Source organism: Hyla sarda, chromosome 5 (genome assembly GCF_029499605.1).
Source record: "Hyla sarda isolate aHylSar1 chromosome 5, aHylSar1.hap1, whole genome shotgun sequence".
Lineage (NCBI taxonomy): Eukaryota > Metazoa > Chordata > Amphibia > Anura > Hylidae > Hyla > Hyla sarda.
In genome coordinates this window covers 354728568-354756333 of record NC_079193.1, presented here as the reverse complement: position 1 = coordinate 354756333, position 27766 = coordinate 354728568, and the positions used below count along the sequence as shown (strand labels likewise).

The following is a 27766-nucleotide window of genomic DNA, read 5'->3' as shown; positions in this document are numbered from 1 at the left end:
AGTAGGTTATGTTATGGGCACTGTAGTAGGCTATGTTATGGGGCACTGTAGTAGGCTATGTTATGGGGCACTGTAGTAGGCTATGTTATGGGGCACTGTAGTAGGCTATGTTATGGGGCACTGAAGTAGGCTATGTTATGGGGCACTGAAGTAGGCTATGTTATGGGGCACTGTAGTAGGCTATGTTTTCGGGCACTGGAGTTGGCTATGTTATAGGGCACTGTAGTAGGCTATGTTATGGGGCACTGTAGTAGGTTATGTGATTGGGCTCTGTAGTAGGCTATGTTATACGGCACTGTAGTAGGCTATGTTATGGGGCACTGAAGTAGGTTATGTTATGGAGCACTGTAGTAGGTTATGTTATAGGGCACTGTAGTATGCTATGTTATGGGGCACTGTAGTAGGCTATGTTATGGGGCACTGTAGTAGGTTATGTTATGGGCACTGTAGTAGGCTATGTTATGGGGCACTGTAGTAGGCTATGTTATGGGGCACGGTAGTAGGCTATGTTATGGGGCACTGTGGTAGGCTATGTTATGGGGCACTGTGGTAGGGTATGTTATGGGGCACTGTAGTAGGCTTTGTTATGGTGCACTGTAGTAGGTTATGTTATGGGGCACTATAGTAGGTTATATTATGGGGCACTGTAGTAGGCTATGTTATGGGGCACTGTAGTAGGCTATGTTATGGGGCACTGTAGTAGGCTATGTTATGGGGCACTGTAGTAGGTTATGTTATGGGGCACTGTGGTAGGTTATGTTATAGGGCACGGTAGTAGGTTATGTAATGGGGCACTGTAGTAGGTTATGTTATGGGGCACTGTAGTAGGCTATGTTATGGGGCACTGTAGTAGGCTATGTTATGGGGCACTGTAGTAGGCTATGTTATGGGGCACTGTAGTAGGTTATGTTATGGGGCACTGTAGTAGGCTATGTTATAGGGCACTGTAGTACACTATGTTATAATTCACTGTAGTAGGCTATGTTATTGTGGTGTCCCGGAACAGGACCTTATCCTGTCCCTGTCTAAAGTCCCCTCAGCTAGAGTCCCTCAATTTCCACAGGGCTTTCCCCTTGTTCGCCTCACATAAATATCTTACTGTTTATTATTAAATGTATATAGAGGTAATCTAAATGTAAAGGACCTTTCTAGGTCATGTGATATGTTATAATGGTTGTACAGATATTTAGCACCTTCCTGGGTCATGTGTTAATGTCATGTGATGTACCCAGAGTTCTCTGGGTTCAGGACCTACAGGCTTTGCAGCCAATGGGATTAGTCCAGCCCCCTTAGTACATAAGGGGCTGCAGTCACTAAATTCTCTCTCTTAGCTCTTGGTTCCGGCTCTTAGTTCCGGACTATGAAGCGAGCACAATCAGCATTCTTCATATCTTCATTCATCTCAACCAGGCCAAAGCCTAAAGGACCAGCAGCCACTAAAACCGTGAGTTATAAAGCTCAACCTACAAATCCTGTGTGACTACTATTCCACTGAATTCTTATAATTAGTAGCACAGTGGTCTGCTTAAAGCTAAAAACTACAAGTCCCAGCAAAGCCTGTGAGGAACCTGCATCCCAGTTACCTCAAAAGAAACAATTTAATTGTAAAGACTGTTGGCTTAAGAAGTTCAGTAAAAGTTCCAGTTATCTCATAAATTCTGCTGTGGACGTTCCGTTTATTATCCCTGCCGTTTGTGGGCCGGTTGGCAGCAGGACCTCCAATACTAAGCAAACCTCACCCTGGCGTCACGACAAGTAAGGGTTTATACCACCAGACCCTGCATCACCTCATTGCCTCACCCAGTCACCACATTATGTGTTGCATGTGTACCTAAGCACTTTTTTTTTTTTTTGCTTTCAAAAAAAAAGTCTCACAAAAAGTAGCAACTGAGACTTATTGTGCAAAAAAGTTGCAGAGAAGAAAAGGGATCAGACAAAATGGTGTTCTGAAGTGATTTATTGTTTTTTGCTTATATGCGTCAAACTTGTAACCCTCCCTTGATAGTATGACAAATTACTAAAAACAACAATTATATTTGTCCCCCATTGTACTTGTAATTTTCATTGTTAGGTTAAAAAAAGTTCACTGCTCTCACAATCTGCTTCTTGTAGGGCCGGACGTTCATACACGACTGACTGTTCAGATCAGCAGTGCTGCAGGGACGTCAGTGCCACTGGCCTGAACATCCAAAATCCTGATGCTGCTATGACTGTCCGAGAAGCTGGGAGTTGTAGTTTTGCAACAGCTGGAGGCACCCTGGTTGGGAAATACTGCCAATGAGAGTGGCTGATGTGCTGTTCTCAGGATTGGTGGGGGTCGCAGAGGTGGAACCCCATTGATCAGGGGTAACATCTTCAGATGGGAATATCCCTTTAGGTGTATGTACAGTGGGGGAAAAAAGTATTTAATCAGCCACCAATTGTACAAGTTCTCCCACTTAAAAATAGGAGAGGCCTGTAATTTTCATCATAGGTATACCTCAACTATGAGAGACAGAATGAGAAAAAAAATCCATAAAATCACATTGTCTGGTTTTTAAATAATTTATTTGCAAATTATGGTGGAAAATAAGTATTTGGTCACCTACAAACAAGCAAGATTTCTGGCTCTCACAGACCTGTAACTTCTTCTTTAAGAGTCTCCTCTGTCCTCCACTTGTTACCTGTATTAATGGCGCCTGTTTGAACTTGTTATCAGTATAAAAGACACCTGACCACAACCTCAAACAGTCACACTCCAAACTCCACTATGGCCAAGACCAAAGAGCTGTCGAAGGACACCAGAAACAAAATTGTAGACCTGCACCAGGCTGGGAAGACTGAATCTGCAATAGGCAAGCAGCTTGGTGTGAAGAAATCAACTGTGGGAGCAATTATTAGAAAATGGAAGACCTACAAGACCACTGATAATCTCCCTCGATCTGGGCTACACTCTCACCCCGTGGTGTCAAAATTATAACAAAAATCCCAGAACCACACAAAGAGAACCTAGTGAATGACCTGCAGAGAGCTGGGACCAAAGTGACAAAGCCTACCATCAGTAACACACTACACCACCAGGGACTCAAATCATGCAGTGCCAGACGTGTCCCCCTGCTTAAGCCAGTACATGTCCGGGCCCGTCTGAAGTTTGGTAGAGAGCATTTGGATGATCCAGAAGAGTAGTGGGAGAATATCATATGGTCAGATGAAACAATAGTAAATGAGGGCCAATGTGATTTTATGGATTTTTTTCTCATTCTGTCTCTCATAGTTGAGGTATACCTATGATTACAGGCCTCTCATCTTTTTAGGTAGGAGAACTTACACAATTGGAGGCTGACTAAATACTTTTTTGCCCCACTGTACTTTGTTGCCATTACATTTTTTTAGGACATTAAAGGGGGACTCCGGCGCTAAACATCTTATCCCCTATCAAAAGGATAGGGGATAAGATGTTAGATCGCGGGGATCCCACCCCTGGGGACCCCACGATCTCTCCTGCAGCACCTCTGTTTTTCAGCTGCACAGAGCGAGGATCGCTCTGTGGCTGATGACGGGGGTGCTGCAGGAGAGATCGTGGGGTCCCCAGGGGTGGGATCCCCGCGATCTAACATCTTATCCCCTATCCTTTTGATAGGGGATAAGATGTTTAGCGCCGGAGTACCCCTTAAAAAATTGCTGGAAATGGTATAAACTTTTTAAAGAAAATTGGATTTATTTTTTCCAGAGATTCCATTTTAATCCGTTGTTCTGTGTAACACAGCCGGTATGAACAGAGAAACTCAAAAATGTTTCCCCCTGATTCTGCTGTTTTTAGAACTATCCCATAGGTGGCCATAGTGCGCTACCTGACACACACACACACAGGCCTGAGAAATAAAGGAGAACCTAGCGGATTTTCCAGCCACCAATCAAGGTTTGCAGAGGCCTTCAGTAGCCAAAACATAAGTAACAACCCCCCCCCCCCCCCCGCCTCCTTTCAACACACAAAAAGATCCCCTTAAAATCCGGGCTAAAAGTCGGCGCTAGGACCGCGCAGACATTGCCGTCCTCATAGACGGCAATGTCTGTGGAGCAGAGATCCGCCAGAACATTGAACAGGTTCAATGTTCTGGCGGAATTTTTGGAGGGTTTTTTCTGAGTGAAAAATCTGCTCTGAAAACTTCAGTGTGCACTGTGCAGGGTATGCTCACATAGTTAAAATCCACCTGCAAAAACCCTTCAGCGCTTCTTTTAATGTGGTTTTTCATGTGGCTTTTCAGGCAATTTTTTCAAGTTGATTTCAACGTGATCTTCCAAGCAGAATATGAAATATCCCCTATGAAAAAGTTTTTTCAGCCAGTTTTTATGCTTTTGTGAGTAATTCCAGTTTAAATCAATGGGCCCTTGTTTTTTGTTAACATACCATTAAAGAATTTGCCTATATAGTGCAGCAGAGGCTATTGTTGGAGAATAATGTAGAGGTTCTCGTGTATGCCCTGGGCTTACCTGTTTAGGCTGATGTGGCAGCCATGGGTTTAGCTCCATACTGGATGAAATTCAATAATGATGCCTACATTTCCCATAAATCACCCGGCATTGCAGAGAGAGGGTGTGGAGTTTGATCACTGTACCTGATCATCTAATCAGGCTGCTGGTGCTAGAGATCACTCAAATAAACTTATTAGACTAAGATAAGTGGGTTGAGGTCAGTTCACATCATGTGCAGTTTTGATGCAGTTTCAGCTTTCTCGAGGGGCACTAACCAGCGGTACTGGCTGTTAGTGTGGGGGACACTGATCAGATTGATGCCTACCGTGCCCGGATCCGCCACGCTGTTCGGCCCTAATCTTCTGATTTCGAGATATGCTAATGAGGTGCTAACTGGCCACAGCGCCGTCCAGCTCAACAATATTCATCCCCTCCCTCCGCCTCTCCCTCTTCGCCCCGCTCTGTAATGAAGAGAGGGGAGGAATATTGATGAGCTGGGCGGCGCTGCGGCCAGCGGCACTGGCGTCAGAGTGCCAGTTAGCCCAGGCGGTGCCAGATAGCACCTCATTAGCATATCCCGAAAATTGAAGATTAGGGACGAACGGCGCGGCGCATCCGGGCACAGTAAGCATCAAACTGATCAGCGTCCCCCGCACTACCAGCCAGTACCACCAGGGGGAGAAAGCTGATAGTTTAAAGCAGGGCTCAGAATGGAGGGAGCACCATTTGTTTACAGGTTGAGTACATATTGTATTGGGCCCGAGAAGTGTGCGGCATCTCCCCTGAAAAACCTCAACTGTGCTTAAAGGGGTACTCCATTGTTTAGAAAAGTATCCCCCCTCTCCTGCAATGATAGAACAGTGTCTTATCTCTCGTGGGGGTCAGCCCTCTGGGCACCGCCCCCCATCTTCATAACAGGCCCCCCAAATCTCCCCACTGCCTGGAGTGCTGGATTGGCACGCACTCCATACATTCTTTATGGGAGCGCCTGAGATGCACAAGCACTGTACTCTGGTACCTCCGGCACTCCTATAGAGAATGCATGGAGCGTGGAGATTTGGGGCCTGTTCTGGAGATGATGAGGGATCGCAGAGGTTGGACACCCCCCATCATAAGACACTTAGCCCTCATTCTCTGGATAGGAGAAACTTTTATTTTTTAGATGCTGGAATACCCCTTTAAGCACAGTTGAGGTTTTTCAGGGCAGGTGCTCTTTCCAGCTATGGAAACTTTACTGAAATAATATTGGTTCCCCTTCCCTTAAGGAGGAACCGGAGGAGGAGAAACAAAAGGACACATGCCTACTCTAGCAGAAATGGGGTAAAATGCAAAAATATATATTTTTTCAGTTTATGCAGTGTCCTACTATGTGGTCCTGTAGGATAGGAGTAGAGGTTGTCTGACTTCTGCCTTCATTCCAAGTAAATAACAATGAAGTTTCACTGTTTTGTGAATCGTGTGTGTGAATATCATGTATTATACTGTTTTTTTGCCATTGAATTGTGTTCTACTGTTATGTACCTGTCCGGGATGGGTGAGTGAGGGAGCCCGTTCACTTGTATAAGCTTATTGCAAAACAGTCGCGCCAACGTGACCATGGAGACACAGACCATGCTGGAGTGAGGATTACAAACCTTAGGGTCTAGTCACACGGCAGAATTTCCGCTCATCCGCCCCAATTCCGCTTCCGCTTGTGTGGATTTTGTGTTGAATTGGTGCGGAATCCAAACGGAAATTCTGCAGAAGTGTGAATGGGAGTGTGGACTCCTATAGAAGTGTATTGGGCTTTCATTCGAGGAGGGTTATTCACACGGGCGGAATTTCCGCACCAATTTTGCTTCCGCTCCTTGGGTGGTTTCTGGCTTGTGCAGAAATTTAAAAGTGTTGAATCCCATAGAAGTCTATTGGGGCTTTCATTTGAGGCAGAATTACGCAAGCAGAATTCCGCTAGCGGAAATTCTGCCGCGTGAATAAACCCTTAGGCTAAAACAAAGGCAGACATTCCGCAATTTTGCATGTTCTACCGGCGCAAGGACTGCTTGGAAATAGACGGTAACGCATGTTCATTGTTCCTGCGGATGCCAAAATCAGGATTGCTGCGACAAATTGTAAGCAATGGGACTCCGGCTGCGGCGGAATTTCCGAGCAGAATATTTCCCCTGAATTCCGCTCAGCATTTACGCACTATGAACATACCCTTAAAGGGGTACTCCGCCGGAAAACATCTTATTCCCTATCCGAAGGATAGGGGAAAAGATGTCTGTCTAATCATGGGGGTCCCACCGCTGGGGACCCCCAAGTTCTCCGGACCGGCAGCGGTGGCGTCCGGAACACGGAAGCTTAGAGCTTCCGTGTTCGTGACATCCCTCCACGCCCCCTACATTCATGTCTATGGGAAGGGGGTGTGATGGCTAGTACATAGTCGTCACGCCTCCTCCAATAGACATGAATTGAGGGGGCGTGGTGGCTGTAGTTGCCAGTCATCCGGCATGGAGCGGAGTTTTCTGGCAGAGTACCCCTTTTTCCGGCGGAGTACCTCTTTAACCACCCCACAGTCCTCCCTTCTGGCCCTTCCCAAAGATTGATGGGAGTGGGCTATGTTGCTGGGGTGTGTGTTTAAGCAGACTTTCGCGAAACTACGGCACTCAATCTACAGATTGGCAAATGTCCCATTGAGTTCCCATAGTCTTGCACAAGTCTCGGGCAACAGCATGAAAATATCTTTTCATCCGGGCCATCTCTGGGATAGCACTTTAAGTTTTGGCTGCCATTTTGACCCACAGATTGGGGGCCGGGAAGTGAAGAGTGTCCTCTGCTGCACCTTCAAAGGGGTTGTCTGGGGTCTCTAAAATGACAACCTCACTTGGAGAGGACTTTAAAGCCACCTACTTGTCCCTAGGGTCAGTTCTTTATGGGATGATTCCCAGATAACATGTTAGACCTACAAAGTTTCTGAATCCTGATAACAAAAACAGAGTCCTTACGTGAGACGGGCGAGTCCAGACCCCCGCAAACAAGAAACCTCTCAACACTGTTCCAAAATAAGAAATTTTGTCAGAGCGAAAAAGTTAAGTCAACAATCCCCCGGGGTCCAGTACCATTCACAACAGTCACAGTTGTCTTAGAGCTGGATACTACCCAAGTGAAATAGTGGCCCTCCGAGTCCATGAATACACAGGCTGTATTACCGGCAGTCTCTTGTGAAGTCTTTTCTACACATGCCCCTTCTTCTCAGGCAATTCGCATAGTAAATACGTTCATGTCGAGCTGGTTTTAGGGATTTTGCCTTGTTCATTGTAGGATTTCTCCCTGCATAATGAGGTGTAGGCGCACGCTGGATGGTGCCAGTGCATCGGGGTATACCCCAGGTTTCATTTCCAAATAGGTCATCTTAGTTTTCTTTTTACTTTGAGTTGAATTTTTTGTTTTTTTTACGTATCCACGAGGCCCAGATCTTGTGAACAGAACTATGGATCAAGGCCACAAGTGGAGCTACAACAGTGTTCTTAAACTGTGGCCCTCTAGATGTTGCAAAGCTTCAACTCCCAGCATGCCCGGACAGCCAACGGCTGTCCGGGCATGCTGGGAGTTGAAGTTTTGCAACATTTAGAGGGCCACAGTTTGAGACCACAGAGCTACAAGAAAGCAGGAGTAGGATTGTAGACTAGTGTACAGTTGATGAGTCCGGAAGTGGATCCGACTCATATTGACAGTAGAGTAGATCAGTTCTGGTCACTGGTTACAGGAAGTGATGTCACTGTACTGGTTTAGTAATTTCATTTGTTTTAGCCAGCAGTTGATAAGACTTTCATCTGTGAGCAGATAGATAGCCAATAGTTGACCCTGGTTCCCAGCTATTGGCTTTGCCAATCATCATTGTCCCACGTTAAACAGGCTTTCATGTTCAAATTTATAAAGGCCAATGTGCCTGGACCCCCAACACCTGTGCCACCGGTCCTGCCTAAACCATGAGTGATCTCCGGTGGCTTCTGCCTGCCATGCTAGCTTTGATTAGTAGATTTTTCTCTATACTCAAACTTTAGAGATCTGTCTCTCAAGGCTGGTGGGGCAGGGAGAGGCACCCACGGACCACCCTGATTATTTATGGTTCAGGCAGCATGAAAGGAAATCTGTTAGCTCTACTTCACGCTAACAGCTAGGAGGCGTCGCTGAGCCTCAGCATGCACACCTCTTCCTTGCTCCACCCCCATCTTCCCTACATGTTAATATACAAGGCTCAGCTTCTAGGCAAACAGTCAAAGCAGGGAGGGGTGGGGGAGGGAGGAGGTGTGCATGCTGTGGCTTGGCAATGCCTCTGACACTTCAGCTGTGAGCAAGATATAGAGCTGACAGATTCTCTTTAAAGAAACACTTTAAGGGTACATTCCCACACGGCGTATTTGCTGCGTATTTGCTGCGTATTTGCTGCTGCGTATTTTATTTTCTCTGTTGAAGTCAATGGGTAGGAAAATACGCAGCACCAAATACGCAGCAAAATACGCCGTGTGGGAACGTACCCTAAAGGGTACTCTGGTGGGAAAAAAAATTTTTTAAATCAACTGGTGGCAGAAAGTTAAACAGATTTGTAAATGACTTCTATTAAAAAATCTTTACCCTTCCAGTATTTTTTTGCAGCTGTATGCTACAGAGGAAATTCTATACTTTTTGAATTTCTTTTTTTTTTGTCTTGTCCCCAGTGCTCTCTGCTGACACCTGCTGCCCGTGTCAGGAACTGTCCAGAGCAGCATAGGTTTGCAATGGGGATTTTCTCCTGCTCTGGACCGTTCTTGATATGGGCATCAGGTGTCAGCAGAGAGCACTGTGGACAAGACAAAAAAAAAAGAAATTCAAAAAGTATAGAATTTCCTCTGTAGCATACAGCTGCTAAAAAGTACTGGAAGGGTAAAACATTTTTAATAGAAGTAATTTACAAATCTGTTTAACTTTCTGGCACCTGTTGATTTAAAAAAATAAAGTTTTTGACCGGAGTACCCCTCTTAACATGCAGCATGAATTATACCTCACGCACAACAATATTGTATGCCACTGTTTTATTTTGGAACTGCATACTTATATGTAGCCAAGGGAATCACTGAAAAGAACTGGCCACTGAATCGGTGATGGAGTCCCCTCTCTTCGGCATAGAAGTTTCTCTACCACCAATTGGTTCAAAATTTTTTGTTTATTGTACAATATTTAATAAAACATATTAAAACAGTACCAGTATCATAGCTATGCAGTAAGCTTGCTGCTGTTGCCATATCTAGGTTCTGACACTGTATCTATGTAGTAAGCTTGGCACTGGTACCCCACCCACATAATAAGCTTGATTCTGACATCACATCCATGCAGTAAGCTTGGTGCCAGTGCCATATCTATGTGGTAAGAATGGTTTTGGCATTGTTCCTATATAGTAAACTTGGTTCTAGTACTGTACACACATAGTAATCTTGGTTCTGTTATCATATATCTGCAACTTGGTAGTTGGTAGCCATGGTAGCCTTAAAGGGATCATGTTAGAAGTTTCATGCTGCCTGAATGGCACGTAGCATAAAACAAAGACAGTTGGTGATCCCGACACAGTATAACTTACCCTGAAACGCGCATGTGTAGCAAAAAGCCCCAAGGAATGGGACAAGTAGTCATTGGGGCAGTTCCCAGCATCTGCTTTCTGCCCTGCCAGCCCTGAGTGATGCTTTTTAACCGTATGTATGTATAGGGAAAGATGTGTCTCTCAATGCCAGTGGGGGCAGAGAGCAGCTGTAGGGACTACCTCTGGTAACTACTTACCCTGTTCTCCGAGACAATCTTGGTATGTCGGGATTGCACTACCTGTTTGTGTTTGATGTTGCCAGCTGTTCGGGCAGCATTAAACCACTGATAGTAGCACAGAAGAAAAAGACAGCCTGGCACTGCTATTGCATACACCTGTCGGACGTCTTGTCAATGGACACAATGCTGCAGCGAAACTTCACAGACAGCAAGTGGTGGTGCAAAACTTATGCACCAAAGTATAGTCCATGATATCCATAGAATAAGTGCACTCACTGCAATTGCTGCTTCATCTGTATGTTTATTCAACATCCACGAAAACGAACAGTGCAGGGAGACGACAAGGGGAGGAGGCGAGCATGGGCTACGGACCTGTCTCGCGCTGCAAGCGCTTCGTGAGGCCAATCATAGGTTGCCTTTAAAGTGGTACTCCGCTGCCCCAGCATTTGGAACATTTTTTTCCGAACACTTGAAGCAGATGGCAGGGGTTGTGATGTCACGGCCACTCTCATAGACTTGCATTGAGTGGGCATGGTGTGACGTCAGGACCCCCATAATCAGACATCTAATCCCCTATCCTTTGGATAGGGGATAACATGTCTGGGGCAGAGTACCCCTTTTATCCATCTCTTTTTCAGTGTCTGGAGAGACCTTCAAAAAAAAAACTGGGGGTGGAGGCCTGTGGGCAACTGCCCTTATACCCTGGCACCCCAAAATATACAAAGGGAACCAGCGAGGTTTAAAAATGAATTTGTGTGGTTTATTATATGAGGTTCCATTAATCCATACAACATAAATATGTTTGGTCACAATTTCCAGTTAATATAAGTCACTTTACATATTCGGTTTTGCATTACTCAGGAACAAAAAATGTCTACAAATATATATCAGCACTGCACTAGAAAAGTAAAAATTCCCGGTGCAAGAAGAAATTCTGCAGCACTATTAAAAAGCTTAGTCTATGAGCCTAGCTGCAGCCATAAAGAGACTTCCTAACACAGACATCTACAAAACAACATTACTTGACAACGACATGTGCATGACACGAAGGATTAAAATACTAATATAGTTAAGTGTCCTGGTTTAAAAATTAATAAATACAAAAAAAATAAAATAAAACCAATATAAAAATATACACCACTTGAAAGAGGAGCCGACACCTGCGAGCTGTGCGCATTAGATCTCGCTCTCGAACGTATGCATGTGCGTTTTCAGGGACAGGATCTCTGTGGAGCTGCGGCTGGTCTTTCGATAAAAATCCAGTCCAGTGAGCTGCTCAATGTCTCGGACGCGTGCGGTGTGCATCTTTAAAAGCTCCTCCACCCACTTGGAATCATCCTCGGAATTCTGCTGGAGTAGAAAAAAAAAAGTTTCAATATTAAAAAGTAGAATAGACAAATAAAAAAGTCTAAAATGTTACAAAGTAAGTTTTTTTTTCCCGAAAAGTCCATTTTCAAGACCTCTGTTTAATGTAATTTAATTGGTAAATTTACAGCAAGCTCCACAGACATAGGCGAACAATAGACTGACGCTTTCCCGTTCAGATAAATGGGAATGGTGTCTTTGCATTCTCGGTCACCTCTGTGAAGATCATGGAGGGGGAGGCTGATCTGTGAGCAACAGCTACTGTGTGTATCTCTGTTATCACCTTTCACTGTAAACCTGTCTGTAATGATAAGGAGGAGACTGATCGGAAGTGATCCATACAGAACAGGAAGTGTCAGCTTAGTTTTAGGCCTAGTGGTCAGAATGGAAACTGCAAGATTTCAGGATTATTTTTAAATATAGATATTAAAATGAAAAATGTTAACAAATTTCACCAAAATTTCTCTTAAAATTTTTAAAAAATAAAAATAAAAAAAAGAGGCCATTTTCTGATGACACATTCCTTAGACATCTTATCCCCATTCAAAGGAAGGGGGATAAAATGTCTGATAACGGGGGTCCCGCCACTGGGACCTCCGCGCAGCAGCCAGCATTCGGAACGAATGCTGGGTTCCAGCAGCAGTGGTCAGGTCATCATGCCACGCCCCCTCATGATGTCATGCCACACACCCTCCGTGCATGTCTATGGGAGGTGGCGTGATGGCTGCCACGCCACCTCCAATAGACATGGATGGGTGGGCGCGGCGTGACGTCAGGACCATTGGCTGTGCGGAGATAGAGTGGGTCCCAGGGGCGGGATCCCTGCAATCAGACATCTTATCCCCTATCCTTCGGATAAAGGATAAGATGCCTAGCAGCGGAGTACCCCTTTAAGTATATCCCATAAAGCAGAAGATAAAGAAACATGGCACTCACCCTTTTGCTGCTATTCCCATTACTTTTTTATTGAAGCGCATTCAGTGGGGCAGGTGTAACAGCAGGGGGCAAACAGAGCAGCAAATATTTTCGTACTGGACTCAGCACCTCCTCTGGCCTCACTAGAGTAAGTGCGGAGTCTAGCATGAAACTAAAGTAGTCAGGAATGAAAGGTAGTAATGGAGCACTCATCCAATATTCCTTGTGGTTGCTTTGTTCCAGTATGCTGAGATACATATAATAAATAGGAGACAGATGCAGGAGAGCGGGTCACGTTAATATTGCCGTGCATACAGCACCACGCCATGGAGTAGCAGTGCCGGTGTTACTTGAACTTTCTCATGTTATCCAGCATGAAACTAGTTGCTGTTTCTTTTGCCCCTGCTACTACACCTGCCCACCGGGGTGATTCTGCAGGAATATTATTGGTGAGATAGAATTATGTAAAAAAAAAAAAAAACATTCTGGAGTGTTTGTTCTATACTGTACATGATTCATTGGAAGTGGACATTATTTATTATGGCAAAGTCTACCAATTGATACTGAATGGCACCATCTAAGGGTGGGTTCACACCACGTTTTTGCAATACATTTTCAGTCTCTGGTTTTTGAATGAAAAACGGATTCCTCAAAACCTGACTAAACTATCATAGCGTGTGTACAAATTTACATTTTTCAAGTATACGGCTTGAAAAATGATGTCCAGTTGCATCCGTTGAAACAAAAAAAAAAAGTATACGTTTTTAACTTTTCATTCCATTACGAATAAAGTTTCACTTGTTTGATTGAAATTCCAAGAAAAAAACTGCAAAGTAAAAAAAACGTACGGTGAAAACCGGATGGAACCGTACGCATATGCGGTTCCTATTGACTCCCATGTTAAAAAAACAAAATATATATATATTTTTTTCTTCAATAGGGTTTTTGACCCGGACCAAAAAACAGTGGTAGGCTACAGTTTTGGGTACGGGGGAAAAAAAAAACTGACAAAACCGTACAGGATGCAAAATGGACACAACCAGATGCATCTTTTGGTATATGGTTTTCAATGGAGAGTCAATGCATATGGTTTTCAATACAGTTCCGTACGGTTTTCAAATTGAAAACGTATATAGGAACTGTTTTGCAAAAACTTGGTGTGAACCCAGCCTAAGCAGTGTATGACTTATTTAGGTATTAATGGGAATAATTGTCTTTGCGCTGTATGGCACTATTTAATAGTGCTATACAGTGACATTTATAAGGTGTTATGTTTTTCTCGTCCTAATTTTTAAAGGACAACTGCAGCGGTATGACACTTATCCCCTATCCACAGGATAGGGGATAAGTGTCTGATTGCGGGGGGTCCGACCGCTGGGACCCCCCTGCAATCTCCCTAACGGGGCGCCACCATTAGCGCTCATGGTGAGCGCTAAGGCACGTAGCGTCGACCTAGAGGTCGACGGTGAAGCCCCGTCTCCTCAGTTCTATGGGGGAGGCGGGGAGGCACTAACGTTGCCTCCCCGCCTCTCCCATAGAGATGTATGGAGGAGGCGTGCCGGCCGCAACGTCATGCTGCGGCCGGCACGCCCCCTGCACGGGACAGCCTCGGCCCCGTACAGGAGATCACAGGGGGTTCCAGCGGTCGGACCCCCCGCGATCAAACACTTATCCCCTATCCTGTGGATAGGGGATAAGTGTTAATTTAAAAACATTGGGGAAGATTGATCAAAACCAGTGGAAAGGAAAAGTTGACCTGTTGCCCATAGCAACCAATCAGATCGCTTCTTTCATTTTTCACAGGCCTTTTTGAAAAAGAAAGAAGTGATCTGATTGGTCGCTATGGGCAACTGGGCAACTTTTCCTCTACACTGCTTTTGATAAATCTCCTGCATTTTCCTACATTTATTGTTCTTGTAATCTTGTTTTTTTAACTAATGTAATCCAATAAGTCTTTACCTGAATCATATTTAAACTATTTGCTTCCTTTTATATAAAAATGAATGGTGCTAAAGGAAGTAGGAATAGGCAAAGAACGGATTTGGAACGGAAATAGAGTTTGTAGGCTTTTTCCTCTACTTGTGTTTTTTCTTCCACTTAGGGTACGATCACTTCTGTGGTATTGCATGTTGGTCACTGCCGCATTTTACCCAATGATAATTTAGTCAGACAATGGATATCTTTATGGCAACATTGCCGCCACTTAGATGCAACCCTCTTGAGTTGGGGAGAGTCCAGCAACCACTATAAGAATTCCAAGCTCGAAAGAAGTCCTGATTTCACTAATGTCAATTTTCAACGACAACTTAGGGGTGATCAAATGTCTCCAAGAGTCCTAGCCTAATGAGCCCTGATCACAATGCAGTAAAAAGCTATGTTCTTAGCAGCATGTCCAATGGTGTAGCTATAGGATATGCAAAAACCAGTGTTTATGACTAGGTGCTGGGGCAAGGAGACCAAGCACACCTCTACCCTGTGCCATTTATAATACTGATCTCTTCTTAAGGGGAAAGTTTGGTTCCAGTTCCAGATTTTGCACGAGAGCCCAAAATCTTTAAGTTAAAGGGGTATCCAAAGGATAGTGGATAAGATTTCCGATCGCAGGTGTCCCACAGGCGTCTCTCTCTAGCCCCCCCCCACCCCCACCCCAAGATCTCTGTGCAGCACCTACCACTTTGATAGGGGATAGGATGTCTATGGGCAGAATACCCCTTTAAGTTTCTGAGCATACCTACTTTGGGCAATTGTCTTGAGTTTCTGTTTAAATGTGAAAATATAAAGCTAGAGACTGATACTGATCAAAATACAGCATTCTACTCCAATACAAAGTGTCCAATGATTTAGGGTGAATGCCAGATCAGCTAGATTATCAGAAGCTCTAAGATAGAGAGGGTGATGGGGACCACTAAGGCCAGCAATTTGACCTTCCGATGCAAAGATACGATTTAAGAAGCTCAAATCGCCTGAAATGATATCCGTGCACGGACAGGTACTGACCGATACGGAGCCATTAACTATTATGGGTTTGTGGACCCGATTGTAGTCAGCTAGTAACTATGATATGATCATTTTCTCAGCATGTCAGATTTTTGACATGGACTGAAAATCGTGGCAGACCACGATTTTCAGTCCGTGTCAAAAATCTGACATGCTGGGAAAATGACCAGATCGTAGTCACTACCAGACTATGGTGGGGTTCGTAGTACCATAATACGGTAGTTAAAGGCTCCTTATCTGTCAGTACCTGCCCGTGCACAGATATGATTTCAGGTGATTTAAGCTTCCGAAATCGTATCTGTGCTTCTGAAGGTCAAATCATGGTGTGAAGCCAGCCTTAGAGGTCACCGGATAGTAAAATCTACATGTGTCTAACTTTACTATGATAATCTTTTGTGCAAAAAACAATATCCTAATAAACTTTCCATCAGAAACTCTATTCATGAGATCGGGATCCATCGATGTAGTGCGGTTTCCCATTAATGTTTGTGTGTTTTTGTTTAGTGCAGGAAGAACACATATTGAGCCACATGAAACACAAAACCACATGGAGGAAGTTGTAGACACGGAGACTCGTACGAGGACAGACCTAGAAATGAATCAAGAACAGTTTTAACAGCCTCGGTGAATTGCTCCCCAGAGATTGTTCTAAGAGCGAAGACATCTGGTGCTGACAAGTACGAGTAGGGTTGACTGGTGAAACACACAAGACGACAACAGATAAGAGTAAATGGCTCCATGCTGGAGGTACTGTTTGCTTACTTAATGGCGGTGGGTTTATTTTTCCTTTAGATTTCTGTAATGTCAGCTAAAGTTTAACTAAAGACAAATTTTTAAGATGAACAAGAAAAGAGGAGGAAATATACTAACCAGCCCCTTTGACCTTACTTTAGAAGAGCTCTGGGGACCGGGCCTGGCAAACTATAAAAACACAAAAATTAAATAAAACAAAAGCATAAATGTTTCCTGCTGAAAAGTTCATCCTAGTATTGAAGAATTATAGCTTTTGCATGCAGTCACACTATCCGGCCAAATAGAGATTAGGAAGAAAAATTAGACAGATGTCCAATGTTTCCACATGAAAAGTTTTATTCTTGAATTCTCTATTCTCTACAATAATGGCTACATAAGGAAATATAATTTGTGAATTGGGACCCTCAACAAATTAAAAAAAAAGAATCGTATTACAGCACTTCTCAGGGCAACTTAAACCCTTCCATGCTGGTTGGAGAGTCCAATGAGTAGAAGGCTCCAACTCTATACTAGAAGCTTCATGGATTTTGATGAAGAACTAAAAAGGTGCTATTGCACTTGGTAGAGCATCACAACTCTCAAAGTGGAAATCTCAAACCTATAACTTATAATTGATCACATTTTCATGTTCAATGGGCCAAACAGCATACAAATGACCACATCACTTGGACTGACTTTTGAGGTTCTAGTCATTTGACATAGTCAATCACTCTTGGCCTGGCAAGAGTGATTGGATGACTTGACTTGAGCGACTTGACTTCTAAAGCCAGACATCCACAAGAGATATCGGTTGTTTTATGTTTTTCGCAAGCGAGAAGGGAATAAGTGGCTTTTCCTCCAATGAAATCAAACGTCCAACATCTGCCACCAGAGGTGTGTAGGTAGACCGCCAATTGTTGGGTTTGATTACATTTATCTAATGTGTATGACCGGCTTAAGAACCTCCAAACTAGGATTGACATTGTCTACCATTCTGCTCATAGCTGTGGATGACCTATTCATGGTAAAATAGGATCTTACATTATAAAGTTCAAAAAGTCAGTCAGGACACACAATGACACGTGGAAAGAAGACACAGGAAACATGAACACACAGAGAAAGATTAGGCATGGAGAGGAGAAGCAGAAGACAAAACACACAGTGTGAGTGTAGATGTCCTTCACGTGCTTTTAATATGAGGCCACTGAGTGCTGTTCATTTTTCGTTAATAAAGGCTTTTCTTCAGGCCATGCAGAATTAGTTCATTTTATAAGACGTGCCAGCGCATATTTAGTTGCTCCATGAGGAGGTCGACAAGTATTGCATTTTAGGTTATTCGCATCCTATTTTTTTCCCTTCCAAAAATGGGCTTGTTTATGTGGCAAAGAATGTACCAAAAAGGCAACAACTGTTTTTGCCATGGAGCTCATGAGGTAGGGATTGGTCACACTCCTATTTAGTCAATGGAAATCTACATGGCTATCCCTACAGGCATGGAAATTCCAAAAAAGTGGAAACAGACTATCTGGTCATAAATCTTTTGAGCAAGAGTTGGTGGAAAAAGCATCTGAGTGCTGAGACGCTAGATCGGTGCTCATACGGGCATGGGTCTGAGGCCTTGTTCACACGGCAGAATATCTGAACTGAAACCAGCAGAAAAATTCAGGTCTTCCTTGAGACACATCCTAGTGGTTTGGAAGGTAGGTTGTTTTGTTTTTCATTTTTTTTTTTTTTTTTTTATGTTAATGTTTTTAATGTTTTTAACTTTTGCCTGTTTGTTAAAATATTTTCTCAGTCTTGCCACTTATACTAAATATCCAAGAACACAATAATACATAAGTATAGTAAACCTTGACAAAACAGGCAACCTTTTCTTTTACTAAAGTAAGATCTTGTTCACAAATACACTACGTCCATTGTGGGGGATTTATCAAAACCTGTGTAGAGGAGGCGTGGTGTAGTTGCCCATAGCAACCAATCAGATTGCTACTTTCATTTTAAAACAGGCTTCATAAAAATGAAAGAAGCGATCTGATTGGTTACTATGGCAACTGCTCCACTATTCCTTTGCTTAGGTTTTGATAAATCCCCCACAATGGACGCAGTGTATCAAAACCTGAGCAAAGGAATAGTGGAGCAGTTGCCATAGTAACCAATCAGATCGCTTCTTTCATTTTTATGAAGCCTGTTTTAAAATGAAAGTAGCAATCTGATTGGCTGCTATGGGCAACTACACCACTCCACAGGTTTTGATAAATCTCTCCCATTGTGTCCACCCAATTCTTATCTTGAACATTACTGATGTGGTTGGGCACCTGCACCCATAGCCAGATAGAGAAACATTTCCCTATGTGGCCTGAGGTGAAACCAATACCACTGGACACATAACTGACCCCCATAGCAAATTATAGGATTCATTTTGTCATTATTGTTTTCCTGGTAGTTGGTACTAGGGGAAAAACAACAACTTGTGGGCTGGACATAAATGAATAAGCCCTAAACCAGGCCATACACTATAGCTGTCAGGTGAACGTTTGTTTGGTCGACAGCTACGTCTTTTGATCCCGCCGTACACCAGAACGTGTTCATGTGTCCAGTATGGAGGGGAGACGTAAAGCCCCCCATACACTTTAGAGAGGACCTCCCGACTCTCCCCCAACAGATGATGTCAGGGAAGAGAAGGATCGTGCATGTAAAATTTCGACTGCTTGATCCTTCATGCTTGATCCTTTTCTCCCTGACATTACCTTTAAAAGGGGTATTCCAGTGGAAAACTTTTTTTTTTGTTGTTTTTTTTTTCAAATCAACTGGTACCAGAAAGTTAAACAGATTTGTAAATTACTTCTATTAAAAAATAAATAACTAAGCCCCTATCCAAAGTATAAAGTTATAGATCGAGGGGGGGTCTGAGCGCTGGGACCCCCCCCCCCCCATGATCTCCTGAACAGGGCCCCGGCAGTCTGCTGGAAGGGGGCATGCAGACCCCCGCACAGAGCGCTGGCTGATATGCCCCCTCCATGTATCCCATAGAGATACGTGGAGTGTTCACAGCAGCTTCCTGCGGGGGTCGGAACGGCCGCTTCTGGCAGACTGACGGAGCCCGTTCAGGAGATCGCGGGTGGTCCCAGCGCTCTGACCACCCGCAATCTATAACTTACCCCCTATCCTTTGGATAGGGGATAAGTTATTTTTCGCTGCACTATTCCTAATACTTCCTATACATATCAGCTGCTGTATGCTCCAAAGGAAGTTGTGTAGTTCTTTCCAGTCTGACCACAGTGTTCTCTGGGGATTTGCTCCAGCTCTGGACAGTTCCTGACACAGACCGAGGTGTCAGCAGAGAGCACTATGATCAGACAGGAAATAACAACTCAACTTCCTGTGGGGCATACAGCAGCTGATAAGTACTGGAAGGATTAAGATTTTTAATAGAAGTCATTTTACAAATCTGTTTAACTTTCAGGAGCCAGTTGATATGACATTTTTTTTCCACCAGAGTACCCCTTTAAAAGGGGTATTACGGCCAAAGACATCTTATCCCTTATCCAAAAGGATAGGGGGTGAGATGTTTGATCCATAGACATGAATGGGGGGGGCGTGGAGTGACCTCTTGTCTCCAGTCCCGGAAACACAGAGGTTTCCGAGACTGGAGCAGCAGCCCCCCATAGAATGCAGGTGCTGCATGGAGATCGCAGGGGGTTCTCTGGATAAGGGATGAGATATCTTTGACTGGAATACCCCTTTAAAGCACAACTCCAATGTTGGTCCAGTTGGTCATAGTCAGAGACTTTCCCTAAACTAAAGCAATCTGGATAAAGATTTTCGGTAAGTCCCACAGACTTGCTTGGGACTTCCAGCTAACCCGTATCCTGAAGGCTTTAGTATCAGGCAAGTCTCGAACCACCAAGTTACCAGGAGGATATCCTGCTGCCCGTCCAAAATCGGAGTTATGCTTTATAGGAGAATTGGAAGGTCCCATACACATTACCGGGTCAGTCTGTCCCACCAATATCTGTGGGTTCGGGCTGACACATATCTAATTAAAGGCTGTCTGGACATGCTGGGAGTTGTAGTTTTGCAACAGCCCTGGTTGGGAAACACTGCCTTAAAACATTCTTGAGAAGATTTTCTTATAACGTAATACAAGCTGTGGAAACTGTCGAGCATCGCAAAGCTATAAAGCCAACATGCACAGGGGACATATCATAGAACAGCAAAAAGTTTTCGGAAATTTTTGGCCATAAAAGATGCCGGTTAATTTTCTGCCAGAAGCATTGTAAGGTAAATATTAATATGCAACATATTCCATTGTTAAAATTCTTCTATGGTTTTAGTAACATTTCTATACATTTGTTTAAATTTTACATTAAGCAGTAAAAAAAAAACAATTAAAAAAAATTTAAATTAAAAAACATAAGGGTCCCTGTCACCATGGGCGTTTGTTTAACATTAAGATGAAGATTTAACAATAGTGCAATGTCTTCCACTGTAATCATTTTTTTCTATGGTTTTAATGCATCTAAAATAAGTGAAGCAACTTTGTAAACAAACAAACACCATGATGTAAGATTTTCTACTGTTTTGTTCCTACAGCTTACATGCAGAGCTATGTGTCGCCATAGAAACAGACGACAAGCAGACCCAATGTAGTCGGATCCTGCAGTTCTCCCTTCCATCTGCCTCCTGCTTGTTGCCATCATTTGTCCGGATTACATGAAGTCAAAGTGTAACTGTTATTGCAGAAAATTTTTCATGTGTAATATAGACGTTTCAAAAGTTTCCATTGGTGGGGGTCTGGGTGCTGAGACCCCTAATGATCATTAGAAATATCAGGGAGAATCTGACCTCTGTGCTGTTGAGCGCTCGCTGCTGAAGACAGGCTCTACAGAAAGGTCAACAGAGCCCATTTTCAATAAGTGCATAAATGCAGTAAGATCGGTGCTTAGCCATGCGCTGACCCCCTCCCCCATCCACCCCCACCCCCCCGGCTGGTTGTTCCGATCTCGGGGATCTCGGCACCCAGATTACCACCTTTAAAAAACTTTTGACTTTTGTCTTTCTCTATGACACGTGACAGTTACACTTTAACTTCATGTAATCCTGACAAATTATGGAAGGGAGAACAGCTGCAGGATCAGACTACACAGGGTTTGCTTGTTGTCTGTTACCATGGAGACCCATAAATCTGCATCAAAGCCAATATTATTGGTAAAGTTCAAAGGGGTTATCCAGATAATTTTCATAGTTAACTCCTGGTACAAGGAATAAAGAAAAAAACAAAAAAACAAAACAAAAAAACAACATGTACTCACCCACAGCCGATCCCCAGCCAATGCTATTCCAACAGGGCTGTTCCTACTGCTCATTGCTTCCTTCCTTCGGCCCCTAAGTGGGCACTACCTACTTTATGTGTCGGGATAAAGAATAGGAAGGGCCGAGCAGCGGGGAAAGGCACAGTTGGAACAGCACCAGCGGAGGATCAGTGGCTTGTGAGAGGTTTTTTTTTTTTTTTTTTTTTTTTTTTTACTCCTCACATCTAGAGATGAGTGAAGTTACAGTGATTCGATTCGTCACGAACTTCTTGGCCGACTTTATCCTGCATAAATGAGTTCAGCTTTCAGGTGCTCCGGTGGCTGGAGACTCTCTCCTAGGACTGTATCCACTTTTTCCAGCCACCGGAGCACCTGAAAGCTGAACTAATTTATGCAGGATAAGGCATCAACTGCCGAGCCGAGAAGTTCGTGACGAATCGAACCACTGTAACTTCGCTCATCTCTAGTCACATCCTGAGCAAGTAGACTGTAAGTGTTCTGGGAAGAAAAAGCTATTGGCCAATCTTGGTTTCTAACATTATGAAATTTAGTTTTGGGTCCAGGTGACAGGTCCACTTTACATGACTGGAAAATTTAAGGCAATGTAAACTCCCTATTGTTATTAAAGGGGTATTCCAGGCCAAAACTTTTTGTTATATATCAACTGGCTCCGGTAAGTTAAACAGATTTGTAAATTACTTCTATTAAAAAAATCTTAATCCTTCCAATAGTTATTAGCTTCTGAAGTTGAGTTGTTGTTTTCTGTCTAACTGCTCTCTGATGACTCACGTCCCGGGAGCTGGGCAGTTCCTATGGGGATATTTTCCCATCATGCACAGCTCCTGGGACATGACATCATCATTGAGTGGACAGACAGAAAATTTCAGAAGCTAATAACTATTGGAAGGATTAAGATTTTTTTAATAGAAGTCATTTACAAATCTGTTTAACTTTCCGGAGACAATTGAGATTTGTGTGTCTGTGTGTGTCTGTGTGTATGTGTATGTGTATGTGTATGTGTATGTGTATGTGTATGTGTATGTGTATGTGTATGTGTGTATATATATATATATATATATATATATATATATATATATATATATATATATATATATATATATATATATATATATATATAGAGAGAGAGAGAGAGAGAGATAGAGAGATAGATAGATAGATATAGATATAGATATATAGAGATATAGATATAGATATATATATAAAAAGGCTTTGCCTGGAATACCCCTTTAACACTGATGATTGGAAATTTCAGACAGATTCCAGAATCGCCCCATCCAAATTCATGATTTATATATGCATGTATTTTTAAAATGATTACATTTTGGATAAAAGTTCAATAAAATTCAACACAAAAAGGGTAATAGAAAAATTGATGAATCACAAATTGTATGCCTTTTTTTTGAATATTTTTTTAAACCCAATTTAATTCCAGAAAATGTAGGCCTGTGCTCAATTTCTGATCTCTCATTATGTAGTTCATGCTATACGTAAACAATTAAAAAACCCGTAAAAGAACACGCAAAAAATAAATATAGAGACCAACTTACATTGCAACTTTCGTCATTGTCGGGCCTGTGTGGAATGATAAAAGACATGACTGATAACCTGCCGTCACAGTTGTCAGCCGGCTGGTTAAAATCTAGACAGCTGGTTATAATACAGAAGTAGTGTGTGGGGACTGGTATCGTTCCATCTACAAACCTGAAAAAGAAAAGAAGACATCCACAAGGTCATCGGTCTAGTACTGTAGCCTGGGGTTAAAGGGGTACTCCACTGGCCAGCGTTCGGAACGAACTGCTCCAAACGCTGTTTTCGCGCTGCGGGTGTTTGTCACGCCTCTCATGACGTCATGACCACGCCCCTCAATGCAAGTCTATGGGAGGGGGCGTGACGGCAGTCACGCCCCCTCCCATAGACTTGCATTGAGGGGGCGTGATCATGACGTCATGAGAGGCGTGTCCAACCCCCACAGCGTTCAGAACATTTAGTTCTGAACGCTGGCAAGTGGAGTACCCTTTAAACTAAGAAGGTATACAGAGGTTAAAGGGGTTATCCAGGAAAAAAGAAAAAATTATATATCAACTGGCTCCAGAAAGTTAAACAGATTTGTAAATGACTTCTATTAAAAAATCTTAATCCTTTCAGTACTTATCAGCTTCTGAAGTTAAGGTTGTTCTTTTCTGTCTACGTCCTCTCTGATGACACGTGTCTTGGGAGACACCCAGTTTAGAAGCAAATCCCCATAGCAAACCTCTTCTAAACTGGGCGTTTCCCGGGACACGTGTCATCAGAGAGCACTTAGACAGAAAAGAACAACCTTAACTTCAGAAGCTCATAAGTACTGAAAGGATTGGATTTTTTAATAGAAGTAATTTACAAATCTGTTTAACTTTCTGGAGCCAGTTGAGAGATAATATATTATATATATATATATATATATATATATATATATATATATATATATATATATATAAAACAAGTTTTTTTCTGGATAACCCCCTTTAAGTAATGGCCATATGCACCACTACAGGAACATTTATACCACCCTATGTATATACTTAACCATCTGCTTCTATAATGAGGGGTTGTAAAAAATATTTTGGTCATCAAGTTGGTTTGATAATATCTCCAGTGTACATGACCAGTAGAGACCAGTATCGTGATGGAGAATATTTGGACACTTCATACAGGCATGTAAAATCCTAAGTCACTGTACTAGGGAGAATAACTTCTTACGTTTTAATTTTTTCGGGAGTGTCGTGTAAGCCATCGTAGTCATAGTCAAAGATGGGTCCAGTTAGGACATTGATCCCATTCCTTTCTGATGCGTATCGTTTTACCAAGACTCTCTGCAGATAGTTCCAGATCCCTGAGATAAAATGACAGAACAGGGACATCAGTTATAAGGCGACATTTTAATTTAAAAAACAGGAGAGAATATGCTACTATTATTCTTGTTATCTATTCTCTTCCTTCTCCATCCACTTCAGATTCTGTGCTATTGTCCCCTACTACAAAGTTTGTATACAGACTGAACTACAAAGTACTTCAAACCCATTTCCAACACAATACTTAGCATGTAACATTTAAGCGTCTTCCTATTTGGCCCATTTTTAAATGCTTTTGGCTTCAATGATGGAACTTCCCTGCCCTTTTCTCCTACTGGGTGGAGCCCCCTTCCCTTTTCTCCTAATGGGTGGAGCCCCCCCTTTCCTGTTCTCCTAATGGACAGAGCCTCAATCCCTGTTCTCCTTGTGGGTGGTGCCTCCTTCCTTGCTCTTTGTGGTTGGAGCCTCCTTTCTTGTTATCTGTGGGTGGAGTCTCCTTCCATGCTCTTTGTGGGCTGAGTCTCCTTCCTTGCTGTGGGTGGAGCCTCCTTCCTTGCTCTTTGTGGGTGGAGTATCATTCCTTGCTTTTTGTGGGTGGAGCCTCCTTCCTTGTTCTCTATGTGGGTGGAGCCTCCTTCCTTGTACTCTATGTGGGTGGAGCCTCCTTCCTTGTACTCTATGTGGGTGGAGCCTCCTTCCTGGTTCTCTGTTTGTGTAGTTTATATTATCTATTCTCTTCGTAGATGCAGCCCCCCTTACCTTTTTGTTTCCTCCCAGGCCCCATATTACTGTCTATCACCCCACCAGTTAAAGGGAACCTGTGCGGTCCCTTAAAGCCTAGAAACCTTTCCCAGTAATTTGTAGCTTTTGGGCATGGCTTTCAAACAATGTGACCATTATCTTCCCCAATGGCGCTCCCCACTACCAGGTAATTAGCCATGAGGGCGGAGTCACAGCCCTCATAGTCACATTGCTTCTGCCCTCCTCTCAGCCACTCATGATTGACACCCTGAATTATGGGCTTTGCATGAAGTTCCCAGCACTCAGTCTGTCAATCAAGCTTGAGTGACTGGAAGAAGGGTGGAGCGGTGTGACTACATGTGCTGCTGCTCTGTCCCCATGCTTACCTACCTACCAGGCACGTTTATTTTTAAATGGGGGATGGTAAGTCATTTCCAGACACTTCTAGCAGATACTTTTCTAACAAATGATCAAGGATCTTGAAATCCAACATGTTCTTACTGGTGAGTATATGTGGGCAAATTAACAAACTCTTCATTTCTTCCCTGAAATGCAGTTACACAAATTCAAAGGCCAAAATCTGAATTTTGTCAGAATTTTATATTACCACTTACTTTTGAATGCAGGGTATATGGGAATGACATTTGTAATAAGAAAAGCATCATATTTGGCATCGGCAGAAGAACTTAATTCTGAAGAAAAAAAAGGAGCAATTAAAATCTAATTAAAAACAGACAATAATACATACATGTAATGCACAATACTGGAAGAGAATATAATGGGAATTGCTAAACATGATAGATTGGGTAGAGACCGAGCAGAGATGGTTATCTTCCAATCATGTGTAGAAGTAGAAAAAAAAGAAGGCCCAGAAAAGGCGCCCAGTGCATTACCCTAAGAGACAACAACAAAAAGTCTTCCCATATAAAGTGGGAGTGGATGGTGGGTCTATAAAATGGCCGCCCACCTGGAGCGTATATTGAATGCGCATATATCCTCAATCAGAGGTACAATATAAGGGGATCCCGTGCAGGCCCGCAGGTCTCAGGACGAATCCAGATGGAAATCCTGTAGTCAGACTGGATAGGGGAAGGAAAAAGGTGACCTTCATGCAGGCGCTCAGGTATCCAGAGGAATGCCACAACCAAGTCATGGAAGTGAAGTTAATTCAAGTTTATTGGAATAAAGCAGCAATAACGCATTTCGGGGTGTAAAACCCCCTTCTTCAGATTGATACAGTACACTAAACAAATGGGCTTTTTATACACGCACTGATTGAAAATCAAAATGGTGGCAGGGTCAGAGGTCAAGGTAACAAACAAGAGTATAAGTATAAAATGACAGATAAAGACATTATCCTAGATTGGTATATAATATACTAGCTGTACATTAATAGATACAAATATAATTCGCTATGTCTATTTAATATGTTGCAAGGAATAAAAGTTTTTCTTTTCCGTTTGGTGGGAAGATTGAAGAGAGGCTTTATGCGCATATTCTCCGCGACTGCCGTGCGCTCCACGGCATGTAAACAAATGCAGCGTGTAAACAGAGTGGAGGTGCGGCGTGAGGGTTGCTAAGGATGCGTCACCGGGAAGAGAGTCCTTGCGTCCAATACACTGCTGAGCGAGCGAACAGCTCGTCTGTGTAAGCAAGATGGCGCTTGTGGGGGAAAATGTTATTCTGATAGCGATTGCCTTTAGGGAAGAGACTTAGACATGTAGGTTAGTGTATGTTTATATTATATTATATTATATTATTATATATTATATTATATTATATTATTATATATATATATATATATATATATATATATATATATATATATATATATATATATATATATATACACACACACACACACACACACACACACACACACTGAGGGCTCCTCAATATATACTTGTCCTATCGCCACCCGTCCCAAGAACAATAGGGAGGAATAAATGATTGTCCACAACCGGAGATTCAGAAAACTGTAGAAAACTTTACTGCAGATTTTATGCAGAGGTAAAACAGGAACAGTCTTTACATATATACAGTCAATGAGGATCCTGACAGTTGGTTGGGACCTTGTGAGTATAAACTTTGGAGATTGATTTACGCTGTTCCGCTGGATTTAGGGGATTGGTTTTTAGGTCCAGCAGTCACACAAGCTTTAGCGGGGATTTGATTTAGTAACTCACGGTTAGTAAGTTGCGGGATTGTTAGGCTTCAGGCCTGGTTTTGCCTGGTAAGTCGCTCGGATCTCCTCTCTCTGCTAGTCCGGAATCCAAGAGATGCTGCTTGCTTTGCAGCTCAGGAGCAAGAGCGCAAGAGAAGAGAGCCAGGGAAGAGCGCAAGAGAAGAGAGAGAGAGAGAGAGAGAGAGAGAGAGAGAGAGAGGATTGGCTGGCAGCTTCCTTATATGGGCAGGGGCTGGCCCTGAGCTGATTGGTTCATCCCAACTGTCAGTCCTTTACACAAAGGATTATGGTAGAACATGTGACTACTCACGTGACCTGTAAGGGCCTTTAGCATACCATAACAGTAGAAACATTAGTCATGTGACCTAAGGTCCTGCAGACTCTATATAGATCAATACTTTACACTAATTATATACATGTAACACATAAAATTAAAGAACGAAGAG

The 27766-nt window shown here is 43.0% G+C and overlaps 1 protein-coding gene and 1 long non-coding RNA gene across 9 annotated transcripts in view; one reads left to right on the top strand and one right to left on the bottom strand.

Annotated features, from left to right (window-relative positions):
• LOC130274386 (uncharacterized) overlaps positions 1 to 16363 on the top strand; it is a 68462-nt gene extending 52099 nt beyond the window's left edge. Inside the window, exon 3 of the long non-coding RNA XR_008844352.1 lies at positions 16006 to 16363. This is a non-coding gene — a long non-coding RNA (uncharacterized LOC130274386). The remainder of the gene's footprint in view (positions 1 to 16005) is intronic.
• ENPP2 (ectonucleotide pyrophosphatase/phosphodiesterase 2) overlaps positions 10783 to 27766 on the bottom strand; it is a 130575-nt gene continuing 113591 nt past the window's right edge. Inside the window, exons 25-28 of one of the 8 annotated variants that reach the window (XM_056522672.1) lie at positions 25750 to 25827; positions 24303 to 24435; positions 23114 to 23267; positions 10783 to 11571 (exon numbers count right to left, since the gene is read on the bottom strand). In XM_056522672.1, the coding sequence (XP_056378647.1) occupies positions 11401 to 11571; positions 23114 to 23267; positions 24303 to 24435; positions 25750 to 25827 (536 nt within the window). In that variant the 3' untranslated portion in view covers positions 10783 to 11400. Of the gene's footprint in view, positions 11575 to 23113; positions 23268 to 24302; positions 24436 to 25749; positions 25828 to 27766 lie in introns of all 8 variants that reach the window. The other 7 variants (XM_056522679.1, XM_056522673.1, XM_056522671.1 and 4 more) reach the window with 7 other exon arrangements.